Here is a 22,207-nt window from a genome sequence, read left to right on the forward strand (position 1 = left end):
CCTTGTTCTCTGCCAGTCTAAAATGGGTTATTCATCCATAGGAATCCTCAGAAAGAAGGAAAAATCTGTTATTTTGAAAGGCTTCATATAGGAAATATATACCAAGTGATATATATGTAGCTGCCAGGAACTCAGTGATGGAAGGAGCCAGCAGCCTATGAAATGAGGAAGAGGTCTTCATAGAAGTCCAGCATTGTTCTCTTCACTGAAATAAAGCCCTGGAAAAGATACCCCTCTTTTCTAGCTTCTGAAGAGTGGGAACACTCCCTCCTCCCTTAATGTCAATCACTGTCTTACAATTACTTGTAAGTAATTGTCACATATACTCCATGACTACTCTTGCTAGAGCTTGCAACCCAAATTTCTATTTTGAATTTATACACTCCTTGGATTGGTAAGTAATTATTGACCATATACATTCTTTCTTTGCTTGCTTTCCCCTCTTGCACTTTATACCCTCCCTTATCCATAGACATTCTTAAAAGTTGCTTTCCCTGAGGCACTGCTGATGTCAAACTATTGTTTTTTTCTCTTCTGTTCTTTAAGGAAATTTTGCCAAGTATAATGGCCTAAGATAAGACTGCATCTCCTCAGACATTCACAAGTTAATTCATCGATCTTTCCCTCTGTAGCCACTTTGAAAGTTTTTGTCTTTTTCTCTATTATTTACCTTTACTCTGATACATCTGAGAGCAGACCTGGTGTGGGCTTTCCTTCCTTCTTGATCGCCTTCTTCCTCCTTCTTTCCTTCCTCCCTTCCTTCCTTGCTTACTTCCTCCTTCCTTCATTCTTTGCTTATTCTTTCCTGCCTTGTTTACTTGCTTCTCCCACCCTCCCTTCCTGTCTCATGTGGAACTTGTCAGACTTCTTACATCTTAGTGTTTCTGTCTGTATCAATCGGGAACTCATTTTACACTGCATCTTCAGAAATTGCCTCTGTCTCCTTCTGACTTCTCCCAGAAGGACTCTGGATCTTGCTCTTTCTCATTGCCTCATGCTCCTTAGCCTTTCTCATGCACAACTCTGTATTGTGCCTTCTGGATGTGCTCTCTCAGATTTGCTATTGATTATGCCCTTTAACTAATTTCTATTATTTTTATTTCCCCAACTTCTTTTGCTTCTGCTTTAAAACTATTCAGTCATTTTTAGTTTTTTCTTTAGTTGTCATACGTATTTTTTTCTTTTTTCTTCAAACACTGGCCAAATACACTTTTCGGTTTCATATTTGATAATCCCAGTATCAGAAACTTATGGGCCTGCTGTCATTTTCTCATGGCACCTGGCATGATTTTGATATTTTCCCCTGTGCTTTGTATTGTAAAGCTTTATTTTTATTATTTTTAATTATGTCTGGGTATGTTGTCTGTATGTGGATTTATGAACATGAGGACAGGTACCCATGGAGACCAGAGATGAGATTCCCCTGGAGCTGGAGTACAGACAGTTTTGAGCTGCAGAATGTGAATGCTGGGGACTGAGCTCAGATCCTCTGAAAGAGGAACAAGTGCTCGTAACTGTGACCATCTCTGCAGCCACTCTTGTGCTTTTGATACTTGATGACATAGAATACTCTGTGTTCTACCTAAGGTGTGTCTACATTTCTCAGAGGAGTTCTCAAATGCTAAAGGAGCATCTAGCCCTGAGCAGCTTTGCACTAAATTCTCACCTAAGGTTATTTGTTAGTTTGGCCACTCAGTAGGCTGATATGGGGTAGGAAAGAAACAGGACTATTTCACTAAGCTGCGGCATCTTCCTTCCAGCATTACTTCCACACACTCTGTTCCTTCCATCCTGCTGTTCACACTCACAGTAACAACTAATAGGTCTTACTAATAGACTTTTTAGACAGATAAAGATTACAGGGACTGTGGGGGAGAACTAGACCTTGTGGCACAGGTCTGTAATCCCAGTTAATCAAAAAGCTAAGAATGAATGTAACTAAAAATGATCATATTGAGTGAGGTAACCCAGACCCAGAAAGACGAATATCATACATTCTTTCTCATCAGAGGTTCTTAGCTCCTGTCCTCGGATATGAATACATACCATGGAGTCACTGCAAAAAAACATGACAGTAAACAGGGTTCATTGCTGGGGTAGGGAGTAGGGAAGCAATACAGGGGAATAGCAGGATATACGTGATCTGATCAGGGAAATGAGAAAAAGTGAGGCTAAGTGAGGAAAATGGATAAAAACATAGAGAGGAAGGAAGGAAGGAAGTGAAATAACAGTAAAGGTGTCTGAATAAAATAATAAGAAATGTAAAATTTAGTAAGTTATTATTAACTGCCTTTAAAAAACATGATACACAAAAGTCTTGTGTATAGATATACAAATACATTTTAAATTAAATTTTCTCATTTGAATTATCAATGCTCCCTCCAAAAGACTAAGAGCACCTAACAAAAACACCAATACCAGACATGAGAAGTGCTCTTTTGAGTTGTTGGTCAGGGATGTCCAAGACATACTCAAAACATACAACTAATTACTATTGCCCCTGGTTATCCTGAGTTGAATTTTACCTGAAAGCCTCCTCCATAAGAACTAGCATTCATGGTACTACAAGGTGCCATTCAAGCTTTCAAAGGAGGGAAACAGCAAATAGCCTTACCCAACTGTATGCCTGTGAACAAGAACAGCAACAATCAACATGGCATGATCACCCTCAGGCTGCAGGAGTGTCGTGCATGCCTTGGCAGTAACCAACAACTCTAGTTAGATATGAACTGCTTAACAAAGGGAAATTATGCCTAGTACTAGAAACCTAGCCAACTCCCCAGGACTGGAAAAGTCATGAATTTGGATAGCCACTACTTTACTAAACCAGCACAATACCTAATTACATTCTGAATATTTGTCCTTATATCCATAGACAAGGGTGTTCTTCACCCCTCATTAAGGAAAACTTCTCTTTGCAAGAGAAGACCATTACAGAAAATGACAAGCAATCAAAAAGAATAATTTGGAGCCAAGTCTCGAGGGATCCATCTATAAAAACTCCTGCACCTGAGGTTCAGGAGACATTGCAGAAGAGGGGATGGAAAGATTGTAAGAGCCAGAAGATCAGCGACTTGACTCTAAGATTGTGTCTCCTAGTAATGTGAGAAGCTTCACCCATAAAAATCTCACTAACAGGATTTTCTAAATATAAGCTGAACAAGTACAACAGTATCCACACCAAAGTGGAGGGTGGGAAGTCCTGGAGGCCTCAACCCTACACAAAGAACTAGAGGCAACGAAGAAATGTCGAAAGCAGGAGAAATAGTCTTTTCCAGGGAAGAGCACACCAATTGGTTGCCCACTGCCAAATGTTCAGCCCTGGAAATACACATACAAGTAACATTATACAGACTGAGCAGGCTATATTAGTAATGTATATGTATGTATGCATGCATTTACACAGTAATGAAAAAGGCCATGAGTTTGAAAGATATCAAGGAGGAGAGAAATATATCTGAGGCTTGGGAGGGGAGAAAGTGAAGGGGGAAATGATGTAATTACATTACAATCTCAAAAATTAAAAAACTAAGAAATGAAGACTACAAGTTCACTGACGTGTGAGTAACTAAATTTAGTGAGGTTCTGTCTCAATTCTAAAAAGTAAATAGAGAAGTCTGAGCTATGGTTTAGTGGTCAAGTGATTGCCTAGAATGAGCAAGGTTCTAAACTTCAAGCTCAGCACCACCACCACCACCATCACCTGCCCCAAACTGAAAACATTGAGACTGAGTAAGAGACAATTATGGAACATTACATGAATACAGAATAAGAAAAATAAAATATCTCAAAATCAGACTTGCACTGGGAAAAGATAGATTTGGTATGTATGTCTTAGGTAGGGTAAGAGAGCAAGCCACATTCATTTTTATCCTGCAGTGACTATTGCTAAGTATATACTTTAGAGCTATATTCTGATAATACTTCCTTTCAGATGTGTTTGCTTTTGTAATTTAGCATAAATACATGTTAAATGAACTTGAACTGTTGTGCTAACTGCAAAGAATCCAAAAGTATTCTCTACTTCCGTTATTTACAAATTCAACACAAATTTACAAGAAGTCACCATTTCCTGTATCCACATATGCCACATTGTAATGTGTGTACAGACTGTGATTCTGGACTGCCTAGTTTGAATCCAGGTCTGTCCCATGTATCACTGGGCAAAATGGCTTACACCTCTAGGCTTGTTTCTTCTATAAACTGAGAGAACACGGCTATTATAAAGATGATGGTCTCCTCTACCCATTGTCCTTGTAATGTTCTTAATTTATGTAAGTGCTGTGTAAGTTTCTGCTGTCATTGTAAGCCTGTACTCACTTAAGTGTACTTAAGAGCATTGTGGAGATGATTCTCAGTGGACATTTGAACCCGTATTACCATGCTAGGTTCATAGTGATGGCCTTTCAGTGTTGGTGTCTCTATAGTTAATTCTCATTTACCAGTGTTGTGTGTAGGAGCTTCTTGGCTTGATGTTGTGCTATGCAGGGCATGTTGGCTCTGTCCAATAACTTCTTTATCATCTTGGGGGTTGCATGATTTGGTTCATTTCTAATATCCTTGGGATGCATGAAGCAGCAAGCTTGCTGTCAGACCTCTGACCCAGACTGTTTATTTTCCTATCATTGCCATGACATGCTGACCACAAGGGTGTTTGCAAAGCAGTTACTGCCCTGGATTCCAATAGCACAGGATGAGTACTTTGCCGTCAGTGTTCATTTGATGTGTTTATTGGTGTTCAGTGAATCTCTATCTAAGAACATCTCTTTTTACACACCCTGCATCCCCAGCCAAGAGACTGTTTTGTTGTCTGTCTTTTGTGGCTTAGGTGATTAGAACAATGTTAAAGAAACTATACCTTATATTATTCTCCAAACCTGTTTTTAAACCTCAATCTCAGATATCAAGACTTAACTGTTTTCTCTTGGCTTGTGTATCAAATAATCTCACCTAAGAGCAGAGGCTGTAGAATTTCCTTACTGCTATTTCAGGCAGGCAGAGTGGATCTAAAAAGTACAGAGTACCAATTAGGGGTGGAACTTAAACTCATTGTTTAATACTTTCTTTTTTCATTATTTATTCTATATTTTCTCTTTGCCTATAATGTTTTGTGTATGATTTTCCATACAATATATTTGAGTTGAGAGAAGTAAAGGAACATCTAATACCCTTCTACATGTGTGTCAGTATGGCTTCTTTTTTGTCACCTACTTCAGAGAGCTCTAAGATTATTTCAATACAAAATAAATGAAAACCCCAAAGAATAAACAAACTACTTATGCCAGGAAAGTTAGTCAATGCTTCAAAGAGGAAGGCGGGCATTAAAAAAAGGCTTCCCATATACATATATTTCCTACCTCCTGAGTCACTCATGTTGCAAGAAAAAGCAGTGAACTCATCTAAATGTGAACCTGTATTCAAGAAGCTCAGAAAAACTCAACCAAAATTGCAAAGTGTTTTGTTTTGATTGGGGATACTGAACTCAAGATGTAAGTCTGTGAAATCTCCCCATACACATTGGCATGTCATCTGGTGGTGTCATCATGCTGGTCTTATTTAGATGGCCATATTGTTACATTTCATGTGGATAGTTTTCAATCATATAGAATAGGCACTATCTAGAAGCAAATGTCCTGGTGCTTTGGCCCTTATAATCTCTCTATCTACTTTACTGCAGTGTTTCCTTAGAAGTATAGGGATTACAGTGTAGTTGTATCAGTTAGGGCTGGGTGAATTGTTCTCTGCATTTTGACTAGTTGTGGATTTATGTAATGGTCTAGATCTGCTGCAAAAAGAAGCTTCTTTGATGAGGAATGGAAGGTATACTTACCTGTAAATAGCAGGATAAGTATTTAGAATTCAGTAGGAGAATATACTGTCTTGGGAAGATGGCAGTAGGGCCCATAGCTTCATGAGCTATACGTAGTGGGCTAGATTTATATCAGCTTGAATTCCTTCTTGTAGAGCAGTCTTTAAGTCCAATTAGATGGCTGTTGGTTACTCCCAGGATGTAGGTGCCACTGTCGTACCTTTAGGAATATCTTGCCATTTTGGTCATTGTTGTGTTTTGTTGGCTTCACATCTGGTAAGATTGATTGCTTTTCCCCTTAGCAGCTTACATAGCACCTTCAGATAATATAAAAACTAGTCAATTTTTCCAAGTCCGAAGTAAAGTATATGGTTATCTTCAGCAATAAGGTCTTACCTTCAAGTTCTGGGAGGCAACCAAGACCAACAGCAATAGTCTATATTTTTTTGGAAATTTCTTGGACTCCCCTTACCAACATCTGGAAGAAAGGTTTCCCATGCCTGGTACTGGACATTTTGGTAGTCTGTAGCACTCAGGAGGAGCTATATAACCCCAAGTGGTATGACTTCATTCTGTATACATATATACACACATGCGCACACACACACACACACACACACACACACACACACACACACACACACACCAGTATTTTTAAGAAAGAAAAAGTTTCCATATTGCTTTTCCAAACATCCTTAGGATTATTTATCCCTCCCCCTCCCTCTCCTTTTGTATTTCCCTCCATCTCCCCACCCTAGTTAAAATGTTCTGATGGGGTTTTTTTCCCCCCCCATTTCTCCTCTAATCTCATTTATGTTCTACTATCCCCCTCTCTAGGGCTCCTTCCCTTCCCATGATTCCTTTTTATTTTCCTGGCTTTTGTGGTGACTCCACATTATATACTAATATCTAAAGACTGACAACTGGGATTCACAAATAAGAGATACCTCTCTGTCTTTCTGGGTCAGGGTCTACCTCACTCAGTGTAGTATTTTCTAATTCCATCCATTTACCTACAAATGTCATTATTCCATTTTTTCTTTACAGATAAATAGAATTCTATAGCATATATATGCATCATATTTTTATTATCCATTCATCGTTGACTCTCACAGGGCCCTACCCCTACATGAAAGCCACAAGCTATTAATGACTGCTGAAAGAAGATCAGTCTTCTCCAGGGATGAGCCCCTGATAGGCTATCTAATCACAAGTGCTCAGCCACATATACATACAAGCAGCACTAAGTGGATTTAACAAGTTGTATTTATATAATATATATGTGTATATATATAAAATAATAATTAAAGAGGAGGTCATGAATTTGAGAGAAAGTGAGGGGATCACAGGAGTTTGTGGGAGAACTATGGAAATAATGAAAGTACAGAACTCATGAAAGTCTCAAGTTTTTTTTTAATTTAAATTGAAAAATTACACACCTACATACAAAAAGATGCAGGACCTGGAGCTTCACCTGAGTTGCAATGAACTTATAGAAGTTTGGGACTCCCCCCCCCCCCCCAGCCCTACTCTGTCTAGAAAGTGCTGGCCTTGAGCCAGTGCTCAGAAGCTTGCTGAACTGGAAGCTGTGTGAAATGTTAACCTGTTGTGAAGCCATCCTCACTTTGAACACTACCCTCAAGCGGTTGTGAAGTGGGTATAAGTTTGTCAAGCTCTCTCTGTCACACATTTGCACATTGCTCATCAACCCTGGCATATGCTTTGATGTCATACCCAGATGCCCAAAATGTTCATTTTCAAGGTCACACAGTTTTTACCTTCCTGTGTACTCTTCACATTCAAAATCTTCCATCTTGGTTTGCCCCCCTTAACCATCTGAACATACATGCTCTTCAAGGTCTCTTCTAATGCGTTAATCCCAAAAGAATAGAAGATGCATCTTTACACTAAGCCATACAAGAATGTTAGTTCTTGCTAATACCTTAGATATTATCTCCTTGGAGATGTTTATAGTCAGAAGCTTTCTTTATTAGCTCATTTCACAAAATGAATCTCTAAAAGAGAATCCTGTTAAGTCTTGTTTGGGACGAAGGTACTGTGAACACAGTACCACTCTGCTACAAGGACATGTGGGAAGTTTCACGATAAGGAATTTCAGGCATTGTATGCTTGACAGATGAGATGTGGTAGATAAGGAGTGGCTTCTCTGATCTGTAGAGCACAGTGCAAGATGGCCTCTGACTTGACTAGTGTCTGAAGCCTTGAAGGTGGACTCTTCTGCCCCATTGAATATGCTTGTATCCTAGCACCTTATCCAAGCCTGTCTGAGAGAAGGTGCCTAGGTCTCTTTCACCAAATGAGTCCCTGAATTTAAACAAGGACATGCTTGTCCCAAAGCTAAAATAAGGTAAAAGAGTCTGTTGCTGTTCTCAACTACTAGAGTCTCAATGGTATAGCAAAAGCAGCACCAGTTAAAGGGAGCCTATAACTAAGATAACATATTCTATTCTCAGTCACTGTGAAAATGAGGTGGTTGCAGCAAGGAGGTGGCACACACCTTTAATCCCAGCACTCAGGAGGCAGAGGCAGGTGAATCTCAGTGAGTTTGAGACCAGCCTGGTCTACAAGAGCAAGTTCCAGGACAGCCTCCAAAGCCACAGAGAAACCCTGTCTCTGAAAAAAAAAAAAAAAGAAAGGAAGGAAGGAAGGAAGGAAAGAAGATGAAATGGTCTGCATCCTTCTGAAGAGCAATTAACACTTAACTAAAGCACTCAGCCGGAGGCACTTGCTACTTATGTGTTTTATAAATGACAGGAACACAGCAATTTCATCTAAATGGTTAAAAGTGTACTTTAGCTTAATAATTCCAAAATGTGAGATTTACTGACAAATACCCTAGATTGTAACATTAAAAACTGTCAATAAATGGGAAGAGTATAAACATGTGAAACAAAACTGCAATGAATTCTGAAGAAATTCTATACCAAAAAACAGAAAAAGAAAATCTTCAATTCTACTCCACAAATTCACATCCTGTCCAGATATGTATCCTATATTTCCTAATTAAAGTAGCATCATAACTTAATGGACATTTAGTTCAAAATCTTGGTGACAGATTTATCACATAGAAAGTATGGTATAGATTCCATTTTTTTTAAAGAAAAATATTTATTTTTCCCAACTGTTAGCAGGATGGCTCTGTAGAAAAGAAACAAAAAACAACTTGCTACCAAGCATGGTTGACTTGATTTTTATCCCTGGGATCCATATGGTGAAAGGAGAGAAGTGGCTCCTGCAGGTTAATATCTGACCTTTACATTGCATGCACCCTCCCCCAAACATACACACAAATAAGTGTGGTGGTTTGAAAGGAAATGGCCCCAAAGGGAGTGGCACTAATGGGAAGCATGGCTTTTTTGGAGTAGGTATGGCCTTGTTGGAAGAAGCATGTCACTGTGGGTGGACTTTGAGGTCTCATATGTGCTCAAAATACCACCCAATGAGACAGACTACTTCCTGTTCAGCACCATGTCTTCCTACACACCTCCATATCCCACCATGGTAGTAGTGGACTGAACCTCTAAAATATAAGTGAGCCACCCCAATTAAATGTTTTCCTTTATAAGAATTTCCCTGGTCTTAGGACATCTATCAGGCCCAAGCTGCCGAGGGCCATGACTGGGTCCATGGTCCAGCTATAGCTTGGGGTCTGTCTGGATGTCTGTGGCCTATATCACCTCAGGAGGTCCTAGGAACCATTCTAGATGAAATGAGAGCAGAGGGCCATGCTGAGCCTGCCATGCCCTTTGCTGGCCTCTTGCTAGACGCTATAGCAAGAGAACTGGCCCCTGAACTGGGGAGAGAGGGCCTCCACCCCTCACCACAGGCCAGGGTGAAGGGACCCTGAGGGCTTGCATGTAGAAGAGCTGACTCTGGGCTGACTCCACACACTCACTGGAGGTGGGTGGCCCCTGGGGCCTGGATTGATCAGCTTGGCTACTATCCAGGCCTGCAGCCAGGCCTGGGTTGACCCACCCTAGTATCTACCCCATCTAGGACCTGCTGGAGCTGGTGAAGAGACTGGTCCTGTGGAACAATGCCCACAAGATCTCCAAGACTCATGGCAGCCACAAGATATCCCAGAAGATTTCCGGTGGGGATCCAGTGATGTTGATGTACCAGAAGCCAGAGCCATTTCAGTGACTCATTGCTTTAGACATGTGCCAGCAAAACTGATGGGATCAGAGGGTATCCTATATGACACACTGCAGCCTCCATTGCCACCAGGAGGAATGAAGAGGGCTTGGAGAGGCAGGAAAGAAGGAGAAGCAAAGATATTTTTCTGTTGTGGGAGTTTCTGTTTTGTATTTGTTTGAGGAGGGGTTGTTTGTTTGGTTGGTTTTTTTTTTTTTTTTTTTTTGGTTTGGTTTAGGTTTTTGGTTTTTAGTTGGTTGTTTCTTTGCTTTTGCTTTTGCTTTTGTTCACTTGCTTGCTTACTTTGATTTGTTTCCTTATGTGGGGGGGGCATGTCAGGGATGAGGGGAGGTGGGAGGACTGGGAAGTGAATGGAATTGGGGTACATGATGTGAAACTCTCAAAGATTCAATAAAGAATTTATTTTTAAAAAAAGTTTTCCTGATCATGGTGTCTCTTCACAGCAGTAGAACTCTAAGACAGTAAATGTGATTTTAAAAGGAAAGATTTCCGTGAAATTTTTAGTGTAAAACAGAAAGAACAGTTTCCGAAAGGCTCTTAAAAGATTTGTGTTTATTTTATGTGTATGAATGTTTGCCTCCGTGTGTGTGTGTGTGTGTGTGTGTGTGTGTGTGTGTGTGTGTGTGTGTGTGTGTGTGCGCACGCGTACTCGGACACATGCTCTTGAGTACGTTAGACCTGGAACTAGAGTTAAGATGATTATAGATATTCTAAGGGAAATTTAGCATCCAGTGACACATTGATTTGTAAGTGAATGGATGATCTATCCTGTACTAGCTATGCTACTTGCTTTTGTGACCCCTACTTTGTACTTCATTCCTGCCCCTCACAACCGAACTGGACAAGGGAAGCAGAGCACCAGCACCTGTTGGTGCTTATTAAGGGAGCCCAGGCTTGCCCTTGGGAGAAATGGGCCAGTTCTCTGCTCCTACCTGCAATTACTTGATCTCATGTTTAAGCAGCCTTTCCACCAAGTTTATGTCTTCTGGTGGTGCTGGCACATAACCTTCAATTCTGCTTCCTGTTTTGGATAGCTCTAAAAAAAAGAGGAGGGAGAAATGACAATTTATTCCCCCAGTTTTACTTGCCATTATTAAGGGAAATTGGTAGAATATCATATGGCCACAGGAAGGCTTGATGGATTCTGAGGAATACCCATGGTATTTAGGAACTTTGCTCATATGTGGGACTTGCAGACCTTTATAAGAGTATTGCATACAAATAAATTGCAGGCAATAGAAATGGACACATTCGTGAAATCATCTGTGGTAAATCCTTATTAGTGCAGGAGTTTTTCTCAGGATAAGGGCAAGTACCAATAAAGTCAAAGTCAGTGACAGAAGCTATGGACAAGGATGACAAAGAAAGGGGAAAATTCTATTCCAGATACAAGAACTTCAGGCAGGAGAGCATAGAATAAAATGAGGAGAGAGTGTGGAGGGAATGAGAGCCATGAAGACACTTGAATACTTGATGGATCAACTTAATAGATTCTAGTCCCTGGACATTGGAGAAAACAGGAAGTGTGGGGTTGAAGAGAATGCAGCCTCTTTTTTTTTTTTTTGGAAGCAGCTTGGAATAGTATCTGAAGCTGTGAAGTCCTTGAGGTATAGAGGATAACAGTTACTATAAAAATGGGGGTGATCAAGGAGGCGTTGAAATTTTCTGGAAAGGAGAAAATAGCCTAATTATCAATAAGCTGGCCAATAAGACAGATTTCTTATCAATTCTCTTATGGCCCAGAGACTATTGCCTGAGTGGTGACATGCTGACTTCAGAGGCAAGTCTGATCATTAGTGCTATGTGATGGTTTTAAGGGTTTTTTTGTATTGTTTTATCTTGTTTTGTTGTTTTTAAGTGTTCTAACTGTTCTTATGGAAGCCAAATAAAGATTCTGCTGAGAATCTGATTTTTAAAACACTAAAATACTTACTCTAGTAAGGAAGGGGTAAAAAGATTAAATTTATAGACAATCTAGACTTAGAGTCAATTCAATCTAATAACTTTCTCAATGATGTGCAAACCACTCTGCTAGACAGTAGATGGTAACATAGCCGTGACCTCTGCTCTTGAGGAACTCACAACATAGGAGGGAGTAGGTATAACCTTGCACAAAAGTAAGTTTCAAAGATAAATGAGTGTGGTAGAGACAGAGGGTCCCTGGTGAAGAGCTTTGCAGTTGCACGTTGGCAGAGTAGAAGGAAATGTATGAGCTGGCAAAGAGAACTTTGAGAATTATGATAAATAGGTATCACTTTCAGTATTGCTTGAAACACATAAAAAACACAAGCAATTTAATGTCAAGTATGAGAATTAGCTAATGAAAAGTTAAAATGTTATATAATCATTTAAAAATATATGTATTTATCTGTAAATCAAAGTGCAGAACAGTGGAACTTAATCTCATAAAATGAGAAAGCTGGATATTAAATACCTTTACATGAGTATTTTTGAGTTTGTAAAGGAGTAGGTCTGGAACTAAGTCACCAGACAGATGCTGGTATTAGTGACCCCTGAGCAGTAGGACCAAGATAGGGCAGACAGATGCTGGTATTAGTGACCCCTGAGCAGTAGGACCAAGATAGGGAAGCATGTGTCTCTGAATTAATTGCATTTTGTTACAATGGGTATGCACTTTTCTTTTATTGAGAATTTAATTATAGATGTTCATGCAGATGTAAAAATAATAAGATCTCCTTCTGATGACTCATGTATCATATCCTCACATCTCACCCTCTAGGACTTTAAGCCTCACTTGTAGTCTTTAAGTCTTTAGTCTACTTTTTTTCCTGTTCATACTGGATAACTGCTGTTGATTCCTGAATTACTAATTCTGTCTCCTGCATACCTCTCTCATTATGAAGCCCATATAGTAAGCTTCTAGGTTCTTTATTGTTCTTGTTCTTGTATATTTTCAGTACCATCATCTTTATTAATACTTACTTGAAAATATATATATATATATATATATATATATATATATATATATATATGTGCATGCTCCTGGATGCCAAGTTAAGACAGGAAATGATCTACTTGTATTCAAAGAAGGGAAAACAATTCTTAAAGACAAAGAATTTCCTAGACTAGATTAGATCCTGGGAGGAATATCTAAGTAGAAGGGAAGGACACTGTAGTATTACTTATTAGTATTACTAGCAGACAGTTGCAAACATATTGCCTGCATGCAGTTTAGAACAAACAATGTTTAAATCCAAAAGAAAATCTAATTAATTGGTTGCTATATTTGAGAAAAAAATGACAAGGCTCAGTAACAAACTGGGAAGATGAAAATTTAATTTTGTAGAGTCGCCCACATCTAAGGAAGTAGCCATACTCATTGAGATAGAACAGTGTGGGATGATGTCTGTTTAAATAATACCCTCTCCTGGGGAAGACCTATGCAGCTTAATTGATACTATGGCCTACCAGTTTGTTGCCGGATGTATGTCTTTGGGCTTCCTTACCAAAGTTGTAGAAAAAGAGCTTACTGACAAGTCAGACTACTAGACCAAATGTATTTATGTAACATGCAGGAAATGAGGGAAAGTCTGGGGCAGTCAAGACTAGCATGGGAGCTTCTCAAGGAATCATCGGAGACCTAATGGAAAAATATTGAGGACCGCTCAGTCAGATAGAAAGAGCAGGAAGATGTAACCCAGACAGGGGTGCTAGGCTGAAGTGTTAACATGGGAATTAGAGGTCAAGCCAGGGTCCCTTCAATGGGCAGAGGTGTCTGATAGGAGAACACATAGCAAGCAGGAGAGACCTAGAGCGGCAGACCTACTAGGAAGCACTCTCATCCAGGCAAAGGACTCAGCCTGGAGGTCAAGAGAGGGATGCAGCTGCTGCTGTGAGATGAGATGACCTGTGAAGAGGCACCTAGAAAGAGAGTGCATTGTAGAAAGCTGTCTATCTAATAAGGAAAAGACATTTCAAAGACAGCAAACCCTGTGGTGCAGAGACTGAGTTAAAACACTTCTCTAACAGGTACTACTAGCGTAGATTAAAGCAATATAGAGTGCTATACTCATTGGCATGTCTTACATGCTTCTGCCTGCTGTAGACCTCAACATTACCTGGAATTTACCTTGTAAACAAGCTAGAGATCTCTACTATGGAGGTTGGCAGCATTTCTTGCTTCTCCTTGCCTCCTTGAAACATTGAACATGAAACACTTTAGCATCTTGAACGCCTTCTTCATAGAAAGTAGAGTGAAGATAAATTGATTAAAATTTCTAAGAATATCTATATCAAAGGGTAAAGTATAACAATTGCTGTCAAGAGTATATAGAAAGAGGAGTGCTGAACACTGTCAGTTGGGTGCAAGTTAAATTACAGAAACAATATGCAGGATGTCAGCCCTAAAAAAATACATACAAGTAGCATTATACAGACTGAGCAGGTTGTACTTATGTATATATGAATATATTTGTAACAATGACTAATGAAAAAAGAGGCCATGAATTTGAAAGACAGCAAGGAAGGGCATATAGGAAGGTTCCATGGGAGGAGAGCAGAAGGGGTAATGTTATAATTAGATTCTTGAACAATAAAATAATATAACAACAACAACAAAATACCAGGCATAGTAACATACTTGTAATCCCTGCCCTTGGGAGACTCAAACAAGACATTCAGGACTTTGAGGCTAGTCTAGAATACACAGTTCAAGGTTAGCTGTGCTATGACAATACCCTATCTTCAAACAGAACAACAAAATTAAAACCAAAACTCCCTGTGATCCATTTGCTACACTGCTAGTTGTCTATCTAAAGGGCAAGACCATTGTGTCAAAGGCACAAGGTTCCCCTCCTTTATTGTAGTACTGTTCACAGATGTGATCTCTTGCGTGAGGTACACAAAAGTTGATCTCAGAAATTTTGAGTGATAGTAGTTAACAAGCTGATTTTGTTCAGACTTCGAGACACACCTGCTGCCTGTCCTGGGAATCCTTGGCAAAGCCATTTCTCTCTGCCCTGCCTTTCTCTCTGAAAGCAAGTTTAAAGGGCAGAATGCAGTATGGCTACCCTCCAGTTTCCAATGTGGAAGGGTTTTAAAAAATAAAAGGGGTGGTACTGAAGAAGTAATTGTTACTGGAAGGTTTACACAGTAAAAGAAAGACAATTGAGATGGGGACATGGAGAGGAGGGAACAGAGAGAGAAATTGAGATTATAGGGGAGGGAACAAGAGAAGTGAAATGAAGAAATTGGTCAGTATCGAAGACTGCTTGCTAAATCATTCTTGAGCAGAAACTGCACGTATGGAAGGTGAGGCACAATGCTTGTTGACATCAGATAGAGCAAAAGAAAAATACTTGTCTTAGAAAGCATATCAGATCAGTTGGTGGTGACAATCAGCTTAGGAGGTAATAGAATCCTTTGTTTGAGTAAGTAGCACATCACAGAATTTGGAAGTGTGAAATGTTTTGAGGTTTTTATTAGTTGGTTAATTAGTTGTTTTGTTGGTTGATTTGTTTTTATTGGAGAGACTGTCTTGTTGTGTTGAAACAGGATCTCAGTGTTTAGCCCAGGCCTGCCTCAAACTTGAGATTCTTCTGCCTTAGCCTTCCAAGTGCTAAAATTGCAGGCTCATATCCTGTGAGGTAGTGTTTGTAATAAAATGGAGATAGGTGAGCAAATCCTCAGAAAGGTCAAGATGTTTGAAACAGTCTCATTGAGAAATTGTGATTATGTATTGTCTCTCCATATGCATTGTCTTCTCCAATGAGTTTGTGCCCCCAAAGTAGCAGAATCTAAGGAATGCCTGTGGCTTAATGATCTGAAAATGAAACTATAGGCTGGAGATACAAGCTTCCTTTTTCATCTCAGTACATGCAGGAAGAAAGAGACACAAAGACAAAGATGAACAGAAGAAAAGTATGACTCTGTGGAGATAGCATGTGGGTTCTGGTGTGAGATTTCTGTGTAGTCTTTGATCCTGGAATGATTATATTTGATGGTCATTTAGTTGACGTGTTTAAGATTGTCATCGGGTGCTTAGTAGGAATGTGCAACATATATAGAGCAGTTGACTGTGAGCCATGGATGGTACTCCGATTGAGGGAAACTAGGTTCTGCTGCAGTAGGGAACACTTCTGCATCCCCATAGGATTCAATTGCTAGGCAAAAGAATCTCCTTTCACCTTTGTATGCAGCTGCATATGGAACAAGTCTCCATGCAACAACATGAGCTTGCTTCTCTCAACACATCTCTGCAGAATTTACTAAGCTATCTAGAACTTCTCTCAGATGTTTTTATCTGATAGTGACATATGTCAGTCAGCTTGCAATCCATTGGCTGGAACCGGTCCTCACCCACCTCGAGGGAGTAAATAAGGAATCTGTGTCCCCAGAAGTAGAAACCTGAATATTAATGAACACAAATAATGTCCCCCATTGCTCAGCTCAGCACTTGATACCCAGTGAACAAAGCACCCATCATCTGCCCTTCACACAGAGCTCTGGATGCAGAGTAGTATGCTTCTGGGCAGAGCCAGTTTCCCCCAATCCAGGCAGGAGCTAGATCAAAGAGACTGCTCAGTATATACACAGTTACGTGGGAAAATCAGAAATGGTAACAGTATAAGTGACAAGTATGGAGAACTTAGAAATCCTCAATAAATATTTACTGAATGAGTGCTAAGTGAGGAGTAAGAAGAAATTTAGCTCTCTGAACCGAAATGGGGAAGGCAACAGAGAGAGACAGATATAGGAAGAAAAAACACATGGAAACAGTTTATGCTTTTCAAATGTTCTGAATAATATTTGGGAATAAAAGCTGTTCTTGCCGTATCTTCTGCTTCCAGGAAGCCTGAAATATTTCCCTGCTGGCCTCTTCTGCTGTAGTGGGGGTATGGAGGGATGAATTCCCTGCCAGCCTGTTCTGTGCTTACCTACACAGTAGGATGGATGTGATCAGGAAACCTGGACTCTGACACATTGACTGAAATGTCTTGTTTATTAAAACAAGTTTGTCTGGCATTTGTCAAACATAGAGGGTCATGGGAAAAACAAAATGGAACAGCTGGGTACTGAAATGTTATGGTTAAGGAGAAAGCCTATGAACACAGAGCTGTGGTAGACTATTGAGACTAGGTTCTTTAAAATGTTCAAAATCATTTATACAAACAAAACTTAATAAAAAACAAAACAGAAAACAAGCCACAGAACCCTAACAATTTAGAGATGAACCTCATAGCATTTATGGGCATCTATTTGTCCTAAACCAGGAGATAATTAAAAACTCATGCTTCTTTCAAAAGTACTGATCATTAAATACTTAGTACTGAATATTTTTCCATGTCCAGAAGCACACATATGCAACATTATATGGCTGCTAAGAATTTTATGTGTTAAAATATATTTGCTACCACATTAGATTATTTAAGTAATGCTGTTATAAATATATTGTAGCAGAATTTCTGTGTGCATCTTTTTAGAGTCACTTTCATAAATTGTAATTATTAGACTAAGGCTTATCGTGACCATTAGCAAATTGCCATCTGAAGACTGTATCAGCCATTTCCCACCAGAAACATGAGAACAGAAATGTGGATCTAGAGACAAGTCTTTTGTGAAAAGCGTGTTTAATCTGCAGATGTGTCATTGTCAGGTCCTTCACTATCCATGTAATACTTTCTGCTACAACTACATGGAGGAGAGTCTCACGTTTAGACTTATTTGAAAGCAATCTAAGACATGTTCTCCTAAATGGGTTCATTTAGTATCAGAGGCACTGCATGGCCCATTGGATGCCTGGAGCTCATCCCATGCAGGACACAGGAGTTGGTTCTGCTGTTCATTCATCATTCATGCCTTGTTGTAAGGTATGGTTGTTATATGTGGAACTCCTTAAAGGTTGAATGCTAGACAGTTTATCATTTAACCAAAAAAAAAACCTTTCAGCTGAACTGATTGTCTTAGTTAGGGTGATAACCATGACCAAATACCATGACCAAAAAATAAGTTGGAGAGAAAAGGGTTTACTTGGCCCATACTTTGATATCAATGTTCATCATCAAAAGAAGTCAGGACAGAAATTCAAATAGGGCAAGAACCTGGAGGCAGGAGCTGATGCAGGGGCCATGGAAGGGTGCTGCTTACTGGCTTGCTCCCTATGGCTTGTTCAGCCTGCTTTCTTATAGAATCCAAGACCTGGCACCACCTACTATGTGCTGGGCCCTCTACTATCAATCACCAGTTAAGAAAATACCTTACAGGCTGGCCTACAACCTGATCTTATGGAGGCTCCCTCCTTTCAGGTGATTTTAGCTTATGTCAAATTGACATGAAACTATCCATGATACTGATTATATTGAGCTTTGAGCAACATAAATCTGAAAATTGAGACTATAGCTATAGTAAAAATCTACTATTACATACATAAAATACTGTAAAGCATATATGATGAAGAATGCCTTGAGAAGTGTTGCTTTTTTCCTACCCTTATACTTCAGGAAGCAATTTTGTTTCAAGCTCGCCTTTGCCCTTATTCAGACAACTGGCCTGCTTCTACTACCTGTTGTCTGGCATTCTGTCTAAAAGGACTGAAGAACAAGACTGAAACTGCCCCATGCATGGCATCACTAGAAATCTCTTCTCCAGCTATAGAAAACTGCTTGCTGTTCATGATCTCTAGTGACTACTTAATCAGTGTGTGTGTGTGTGTGTTGGCAGCATGGTCGTGTTTTGTTTTTGTTTTTTTGTGGGGAGAGGTTTTGTTTCCAAAACCACTCAGCACTTAGAATTGTTTGGTCATACTTCCCCAAATGATTGGATGCCAGTGTTTAATTCCTATGAGTCTGCTTTTACTAGTAGATTCAAGCGAAGAAGTGCTAAAATCATACAAAAGTCCCACCAGTTAAAGACTAACAGGCTGTTCCCAAAAATGAATAGAGAGTTTTGACACTTTTTATAAGGTCTTGAATATAAAATTTCCCTATGGTGTGAGGGATAACTTTTAATCAGTAAACTTCCACTTTACGTTAAGCTGTATATTGTAATTTAAACAAAATGAAAGAGGATTCACACCACTCTTTGTGTTCTTATGCAAAATGACTACTGAATATTAAAGCTTTTGTCTACCTAGAAGGAATATCTAAAGTATGTGGTAGGTTACAATACATTTCTTTTGTATAGAAGCAATGGAAATGGATGTTTGTAAATCTCACTGCTTCAAAAATACTGGAAGTTTTAGGAACTGCACTCTTTACCCAGTTAAGTCTCATCCCACCTACAAATTATATCTCTTTTTATGTTTCTATGCATGTGCCCACACGCCCCCCACCCCCACCTCCCCACACACACAAGAGATAATACTTAGAATACATGATATACCAGGGATCTGTAGCCAGATTTTTGGAACTCCAAATGAAAAATTTAAAGAACTGAGTGGCTAGATTTCCCTAGTGTTACTCTCTCTTTTAGCTATATTATGTTATATTGTTTCCATCCTTTTCATCTAAGTATCTCCAAGAGAATCAGACTAAAAGAGCATTTTACAGATAAGGTGGCAGTTATTTGATTGATATGGTTGAAGACTGCATATGGTATATTCTTTCCTCTCAAACTGTTTGGAGTCTTTGTTCTTGCCCACAGCGGTAGTATATATGAAAACTATCCAAACACTTCCCAATGGTACATGTATATAATACACATCATCTTAAAAAGCAATGAACATTTTGCCATTGCATCTTTATTATTTGAAGTAAATCAAACTGAGAGACATGGCACTTAAAAACGAATTGTTTGAGAACTCTAATTTTATAAGATCTTACAGTTTCATAAGATTATAAATGCTGTCTTAAAATGTTAATTAGAAGATGCATTTGTTTCAATTCATGATACTGAAAATATTGACTGAATTGTGAATTAACACATTAAGGGGTACAGATGTCTTTTTCCATGAGGTTTCCTGAATGATGTAATTTTCATATTTCATATAGCAGTTTAATAATTTTACAGATTTATTTTATATAATTAGTAAATGAGAAATTCAATTGCTAGTATATAACTACTTTCTGTAATGAAAAAAATCAAATTTCTGAATTATAAATAAAAAACAAATATTTGAAGACATCTGGTCTGCATCTGTCTGAAATAAGATAATTTAAAAACAGTGTAATTAAATGCAAGAAAAACTGAAATATTCACACCTTAGAATGTAAAAAAGTTATTCCATTTGAATATGATTTGTTAAGGATATTTTTCTTTTAATGTCTTTTAACCTCTCATTCTGTCATTATAAAAGACTAACAAACTGAACAAGCCAAAAACATTTGATATTTTTTCATGCCTGTGTTAAATGAAATTATGTTCTTTTCTTCTGATTCTTTTATGGGTTGACTAGCCTCCACTCTCTAAGTTGACAGTATAGATAGATTTAGACCTATCCATCCTTTTTATTGTATTATAATTTTCCACTGAGTTATTGAAAATAAGAGATTAGTGGAAGGTGCTATAGTCTCTTTTTTAAATTGTGTGCTCCTGGTCAGCATAATGAGGCTGGGTATCCATGGGAGAAAGGGCTTCATTCCTGTGGAAAAGCAAAGCATCTTCGCTACAGTCTGATTTAAGTAAGCTTAAACTTAGTGGAAAATGAACTTTTTGTTAGGAAAATACTGTATTTCCCTAGTCTTACTTAAAAATACAAAACAAGACAGACTTCCCCTCCAATAAAAGGTCCTTTTATTTTCTAACACATCAGTGGGGCTGAGTTTGGTTGTTTGAGCAGGTCTAGATATGAGATGACTCCCACATTGGTGTTATAATTCAGGGAGGGGCTTCCTCCCCAGCACAAGTTCCTTGACAGGAACTGGCACTATGTGAACATAACACTTTTCTTACCGTGTACCCTGAGGTAACACTAAGTATGTTTTCTGTTTATTCACAGGGAGCATGACAAAGATCCAGAGAGTTTTTTTAAGGTTTTAATGCAGCTAAAGGACTTAGGACTCAATTTCCTCGTCTCTGTCCTTGGAGAAACGTTTACAGATGTCCCAGGTACCTGTTTTGAATTTTCTAGTGTTTGTTTGGTTGGTTGGTTGATTTGTTTTGTTTTTATAGAGAGACATGAGCTCTCCACCTCAAGTATTAATTTCTTCTTTGTTAGAATAATCAAGATGAGCACTGTTAACCAAGATTATACGACGACATTAAAGTCTGATTCAATTAAAAAAAAACACTTAAGTAAGCATTCTTTGATTTAAGTTGGAAAGAGCAGTAATCTATCTTATCAAATATAGTTTATACAATGTTTTTATGTAAACAAAATATATTGCTTTGAGCATCTTAATGCTTACAGAAAGTGGAAACTTATAATTGAATGTATGACCTCTCCACCTCTGGGGTCATGACTTTGCATCCTGCTTCTGTTGGTAATCATCAGAATGCATTACCATCTGTTAGGTGGCCTGCATAAAGCACGTGGGCATCTAACTTATGATGTGGGGCAGGCCTTAGCCCTTATCTTTGTTGCCATTGGTCTATGTCTCTGCATTGAACTGAAGAAAGGCTGAGGTGCAGCTGTCAGTAGCAGATCCTCTCACTCCTGTGAATCAGTTCCATGTCCTTTGATAATCCTTTGCAAATGGAAAACCATTAAAAAAAAACCCTCAAATTTATGTCCTAAACATATTTCACTCCTTACATATTGAAGTGTCCTCCTCACAAGAAAATTAGCAAAATAAAATATGAAGTGAAAAAAATCCCACACAATGTTTATCATCAATGTTCTCTAAATATTACTCAAATGACAGAAAAGGTTTGTTATATTAGAATAGTACAATTTGCAAATCTTATCAGGCTTAGAAAAGTATACTCTGAAACAAAATCTTAAAGAATTAAGGGATGAAAAAAGACATTTTCAGTACACAACAACACCAAGCCAGACAAATTCTAAGTAGTTTTGCATTATATTTTCTGTTTCAACCAAAGTAACCCTGATTTAATATAATTTTTAAAAGTTCTTGTCAAATCTCAGCTCTTAAATTAGAATAATCTAGGCTACTCTAAGATAGAGAAAACCTTAAAATTACAGTGGCTTAAAAATACAAAATGTATTTCTTATCCATACCATGTGTTTATGCAGATGACTGGGAGTGTACTAGTATTGATAGTCAGTGAGGACCCTAGCTGATAAACAGATAATACCCCTCATACTAAGCATTTCCAGCCACCTTAAGAACAACAAAACTCACTCCCCTTGTCACCAAGCAGCTG

General features: G+C 38.7%; 1 protein-coding gene across 23 annotated transcripts in view; it reads left to right on the forward strand.

Moving 5' to 3' along the window:
* Positions 1-22,207, forward strand: part of Gtdc1 (glycosyltransferase like domain containing 1) — a 329,610-nt gene that overhangs the window by 286,789 nt on the left and 20,614 nt on the right. For all 23 annotated transcript variants that reach the window (XR_004770443.1, XM_035446166.1, XM_035446163.1 and 20 more), the window contains one exon: positions 20,880-20,989. Coding sequence is in view for 22 of the 23 variants with exons in the window: in XM_035446166.1 (XP_035302057.1) it covers positions 20,880-20,989 (110 nt within the window). In the remaining variant the exon portion in view is untranslated. The remainder of the gene's footprint in view (positions 1-20,879; positions 20,990-22,207) is intronic.

This window comes from Cricetulus griseus, chromosome 6 (genome assembly GCF_003668045.3).
Source record: "Cricetulus griseus strain 17A/GY chromosome 6, alternate assembly CriGri-PICRH-1.0, whole genome shotgun sequence".
Classification (NCBI taxonomy): domain Eukaryota; kingdom Metazoa; phylum Chordata; class Mammalia; order Rodentia; family Cricetidae; genus Cricetulus; species Cricetulus griseus.